The 6,000-nt window shown below is 39.4% G+C and overlaps 1 protein-coding gene across 6 annotated transcripts in view; it reads right to left on the bottom strand.

Moving 5' to 3' along the window:
* Positions 1–5,242: 5,242 nt before the first annotated feature.
* Positions 5,243–6,000, bottom strand: part of CENPE (centromere protein E) — an 83,325-nt gene continuing 82,567 nt past the window's right edge. For 5 of the 6 annotated variants that reach the window (XM_055342540.1, XM_055342544.1, XM_055342545.1 and 2 more), the window contains one exon: positions 5,243–5,687. In XM_055342540.1, coding sequence (XP_055198515.1) covers positions 5,593–5,687 — 95 coding nt within the window. In that variant the 3' untranslated portion in view covers positions 5,243–5,592. The remainder of the gene's footprint in view (positions 5,688–6,000) is intronic. The other variant, XM_055342541.1, reaches the window with a different exon arrangement.

Genomic DNA, 6,000 nt, shown 5'->3' with positions numbered 1-6,000 from the left:
TTGTAGTTTCCGTCAGTTTTAAGAAAAGGAGGAGCACATTTATATACTACGTATGTGTGTGTGCTGCCATCAAGTGGAGCTCAGGTGGTACAGTTAACTCCAAGGAGGTGAAAAATGGAAAAGCGCCCTACAGCTTACTTAGGATATAGAAATCATCACCTTCACTTTAACCTAAGTCTTTGTTATTTGTTCGTGCCTACTATGTGCTGCTCTAGGATATTAAAAATTTAATGAGCCAGAAATTTCATATAAAAGAGTAGGGCAATAAAACAGAAGGACCCTAAGTCATTTATTTAAGATAGCGGAGGCTTCCTTCTAGGCCATTTCCCAAGATTGTTTTGAGGGAGGGAAATAAAAATTCCCTTGTGTTTAAAATCTAGTTATTTATGGTTGTTTTGTCACACTCTAACACTTGTGTTTAGTGGCAGAGTGCAGGCATCCTGAGTACACTGAGGGGCAAGGTCCGGGTAGCACTTTGAACTTGAGTGTGGAGGTCATGTTGGGCAAGAACAAAAACTCAAATTTGGCTGAAGAGAACAGAGATAGTAGAGATTGAAAAGGACTAGGTCATGTGTGCTAGGCTTAGTAAGTCATACTTAATCAGGTGCATAATTGAGCAGAATGATTGTGTAGGTTATTTTGTGCATGTACTATTTGCCTTCATTCACTCAACATCCCCTCACCTCACTTTCCGCTGCCTTTTATTTTATAAAGGTCAGAAAACCAAACTCTCACATTCCTAGCCTCCTTTGTTGCTAGAGCTGGCCAATGGAAGGCAAGTTGAGAGGATTTCCTTCTTGAATAGAAAGGCAAGGCCACTTTGAAAGGCTTTCCCTTCTTTTTTGCCTGGAATGTGGATCTTCTTTGGGACATGGCAGCCATTGTGTGACTTTTGAGGTCAGAGGCAGAGCAGGGTGAGGGAAGGAACCTGATTTCTTGAAGACAGCTTCTATGCCACAGTTCTAGACCAACTCCTCTGGATTCTTATGTGAGAAAAAGTTAATTTCTTTGAATCACATCTTTCTTTAGTTTTTTGTCTTTGGAGCCAAGTATATTCATAACAGTCATGGCAGTTCAGAACAAAGACTGTGTAGTGAGAAAGACGAAGGTTAAGTCTCATATCCTTCACTAGCTGTGTAAATCACTTAACACTCCAAGCCCCAGTTTTCTTATCTGTAAATAAAGGTAACCATAGCACCTGCCTCAGGCATGTGAGAAGGAAGGACAGGCATGCACAACATCTGTTACATTTGTACTTAATAAATGTTAATGATTATTAAAATTCAATGATACCCACCATTTGCTTCGACGTGGATGGAACTGAGGGTATTATGCTGAGTGAAATAGGTTAATTGGAGGACAAACATTATATGGTCTCATTCATTTGGGGGATATAAAAAATAGTGAAAGGGAATAAAGGGGAAAGGAGAGAAAATGAGTGGGAAATATCAGTGAGGGGGACAGAACATGAGAGATTCCTAACTCTGGGAAACGAACAAGGGGTGGTAGAAAGGGAGGTGGGCAGGAGGTTGGGGTGACTGGGTGAGGGGCACTAAGAGGGGCACTTGACGGATGAGCACTGGGTGATATGCTATATGTTGGCAAATTGAACTCCAATTAAAAGAAAAGAAAATTCAATTAGAGTAGATGGCAAAAATGGATTTTAAAAAAATCCCTGACCTAATTTTCACATATATAAACATATGCACACAAAGTCTTTGGTAAAACTGTCCCTTATTGCCCACGATAGCTTGTAGTGGAGTCTAATGATCTCTAGTCACACCCAGCTGTGCTTGTTGCTTTACTAACAATCTCCCTTTAACTTTTGAGAATTTTAGAATAGATTTTATACAGATATGAGAATTCTCTAATCAAGGTCAAATCTAATTCTTTTTTTAATTTTTATTTATTTATGATAGTTACACACACACACACACACACACACACACACACACACAGAGAGAGAGAGAGAGAGAGGCAGAGACATAGGCAGAGGGAGAGGCAGGCTCCATGCACCGGGAACCTGACATGGGATTCGATCCCGGGTCTCCAGGATCGCGCCCCGGGCCAAAGGCAGGCGCCAAACCGCTGCGCCACCCAGGGATCCCTAATTCTTCTTTCTTGATGCAGCTTTCTTCACCTTCCCTTTGTCTGGATTTTCAATAATCATACTCTGTGACAGCCTAATATAGTGTTGCAAAAATTCGCTTACCCATCTATATTTTCCATGAACTAAATTTCTTTAAGGCTAGGGACCATATCTTTTTCACCCTTATATTACAATCAGCCCATCTTATGAGAAATTTAATTCTAAACGTGAATTTCACAAAGGCAGTACCTTTTGGTGCCTAGATCAGTGCTTGGCACAGTAAACAGCCATTAAATATTTCCTGAATATGCATGGTAGGCTCTCACTAGGTTTCTTGGATATAATTTTACCAGGCTCTCAATAAAATATTTCCTACAAAAAAATTTGTCTTTTTTAGTCTTGTCTTTACTTTTCAGACCACTTTCGTGTTGTCTGACCATATTATTTATTTTAAACATTGTTGCATGTTTCATTGTTGACTTTCATCATTGTACCTTCACAGCCGTTTATCATGATATTGAAACCCAGATCCTAAAAGGGAGATGTCAACGACATGGAGGACCAGAAAATTCCACCTCTTTCTCCCAGAGACAGATTTAAAACAATATATAGACCAAAATACCTTTATGAGAACTTAGGCTAGTTAAGAAGTCGCAGTACCCTAGGTAAGGGGAAAGCTGAGAACAGCTGCAATGACATGGGTAAGAAGAGTCATTTCATTTTCCTATGGCTCCACCCACCTCACCCCTTGCCCAAGCTACCACATCTCAGCCTCTGGCTCCTAGCTCCTAGGGGGAGTAGGGGGAAGAGAAGAGTAGAAAACAAATCCAACATTCTGGCTTTTTATATGGGAGGCCAAGGGGCTGGTTTCTGTCTTGCCTGACTTGGGAGTGCGGATGGAACTGGTGATAGTTGACACGAGAGGGCCAGTGCTCCAGGTGGAGGCCAGAGTGGTTCAGCACAATTGGGAGAGAGGGAGAAGAGTACAGCAAGGGCTTGGTATTCCAGCTTTTTGGAGGGCTGTCCAAGACTGCTGTCTTGCCTACCTGAGGTGCTAAGGGGGAGCTGAAATACTTTGGATGCCTGAGGGCCAAGGAGAACAGAGAGTGTGGTGGCCTCTTACCACAAGAACATGCTTACTGCAGACAGACACCAGAGGGAGCCAGAGATCTGGCTCCTAAGAAAATTGGTAAGCCTCTCTAATTGGCAAATTATACACACAGCCCGGAGAGGTCACATCCTCCTAAAAAGGTTTCAGAGATTCTGAGAATCTCCAACCAGGCTGATAGATGAACGTGTTCCCCTGTATGAATCAGTCTGTAGTGGTGGCTGCTTTTTCAAATGCATAAAGCTCAGAAAAGAAATCAGAACGCATGCACATTCACACACAAAACATGACCCAAAGGAGCAAAATGAATCTCCAGAACCCAACACCATGCAAGCAAATTACCAGAGGAAGATTTAAAAATAGTTTTTAAGAAGCTCAATGATCTACAAGAGAATGCAGATAAGCAACTACATGAAATCAGGAAAACAATGTACGAACAAAATGACACTATTAACAAACAGAAACTAGGGACACCTGGGTGGCTCAGCGGTTGAGCGTCTGCCTTTGGCTCAGGGTGTGATCCTGGGGTCCGGGATCGAGTCCCACGTCAGGCTCCCTGCATGGAGCCTGCCTCTCTCTCTCTCATGAATGAATAAATAAAATCTTAAAAAAAAAAAAAAAAAAAAAACTAACAAAGAACCAAACAAATTCCGTACCTGAAGAACACAATGACTGAATTTAAAAAATTTACTAGAGGGGTTCAATAGTAGACTTGATCAAGCAGCAAAAAGAATCAAAGAAAAAGGGAAGAAATAAAAAAGAAAAGTGAAGAAGGCCTAAGGTACTTATGGGACATCAGCAAATGGACCAAGAGTTGCATTATGGTACTTCCAAGTAGAGAGAAAGGGACAAAAAATTTATTTGAAGAAATAATGGGCCCAAATTTCCCAAATCTGAAGAAAATGAACATCCAAATTCTAAGTTAAGCAACATTTTACTAGACAGGATATCTGATGACTGATTATACTTTTAATGGCCTTAGTTTTATTATCTAGGTGGGCTTATTGAGTTACTTTTATTCAGCAGAGGAGCAGACATTGTAAAGAATCAAATCTGCAGCTCTGTTCCAGTGTCTTATTTGGGGAAGCATGGCAAGGAGAAACAAGACCCTGAAGGGGCAGGCTTGGGGGAGAGAATTATAGGGAGGGACACCTTCCCCTTAGCCCCAGTGAATTCCTATGATAGTATATCAAGGGCAAATATCCACTCATAGATTGTAAAATGATGGCTATGATATAAATCATAATCTCTTTCTTTCAATGAATCTTCTTACCAAAGAACCAAGGATGAGTTGAAATCACTAACTCTGTTCTAAACCTTATGCAACTTGGTGATTTATGTGGTTTTTCAAAGTCACACGATAGAGAAGTAGTATCAGATACTCTCTAAAACCACAGTTCTTAACCTCCTATAGGATGACAAATCCTTTAAGAATATGATAAAAGTATGGACCCAAGTATCCTAGAAAAAGGAATCTACACATACAAATTAACATAAAATTTCAGAGGTTTCACAGACTGCATGAAGCCCATCCATAGATGCCTTATGGATCTGTGGGGACTCTGGGTTTAGAAGACTTTCTACTTTGATAGAAACTCTGGTGCTGTTTCCTCATGTCTGAAATAAAAGGGTAGAATGGTCTGTGAAGTTCGTCCAGCTGGGAGTGAAATGTAGTAGAGTACAAAGTCTGATAACAAACCAACCAATTCTGAGTGCTTGTATAGGGGGTTGGTGGGTAACAGAAAAGCACAGGATAATTTTTGTATTTGTTATAGCCAAAGAAAGATTAGCCTAGAAAATGAAGAGGTCATAGCACTTTGCTATCCCGTAGCAATTTAAATCCAGAAAGCATGTATATAATCTCATAGCAAAATTCTGAAAGTCAACAAGCAAATAGAGCCAAATATACCAAATATCCCACCAAGAAATCATTAATATTACAGAGTTGTGATTCAGAACCACTAATTAAAATTTATTAGGTACTTAAAAAAAGCTTATAATTTTACAAATTAAATGATGCTTTAATGGATATATTATGCCTTAGAATTATCTAAATCATATGTGGATAACATTACATTAATAAAAATGAATACATTTTATGTATACATGAAAGACTGGAAGTTTCCTTCAATAATTTTGCGCTTTACAAAATATATAAATAAAACAATTCGACTTCTAAAGTATTACCACATTCAAGAAGAAAATATTGCTATCACCATTCTAAATTACTGGAATGCATTAATCTCCTGTTCCTTCATCTTCTAATTGTAACGGCACAGTAAAAACTGAATTGAATTTAAGTTGGATTGTGACAACAATGCCAGGGATAGGCACATAAAGTAATAATTTCCAAACACAGAATGCTGGGCCCCCAGAAAAGTGACAGTAGAGGAGTCTACTGGGTCTTGCACTCGGGCACATCTTTTCCTGAGGAGGCATGCCATGGACCTGGCTGAGGATCCACATTCTCTGCTCCAGCAATTTGTTCTTCTGAGAAAAAACAAAAGGAAAAAACAAAAACAAAAACAAAACCTAAATCATCTAATTTTATTAAAGAAAACCCATAAAATTTGAATACAAGTAGAAATGAAACCAATGTTAAGACAGTAGAGATATGAAGAATGAAAAATGACAATCTGGTCATTAATGAGCTCAAGTTTGGTCATTAAAAAGGTGCCTTTCACTTCTCCAGAGGTGGAGAAGTTTCTTCCCCATTTTCTCATAAAATCAACTGTTAGGAAAGCCATTTTGTACATAAAACCAAGAAGTAATAAAGTGTCCCTTGAAGTTCATCAGTTTGAGA

This window comes from Nyctereutes procyonoides, unplaced genomic scaffold (genome assembly GCF_905146905.1).
Source record: "Nyctereutes procyonoides isolate TBG_1078 unplaced genomic scaffold, NYPRO_anot_genome, whole genome shotgun sequence".
In the NCBI taxonomy this organism is placed as follows: Eukaryota; Metazoa; Chordata; class Mammalia; order Carnivora; family Canidae; genus Nyctereutes; species Nyctereutes procyonoides.
This window is presented reverse-complemented; position numbering and strand designations above follow the sequence as displayed.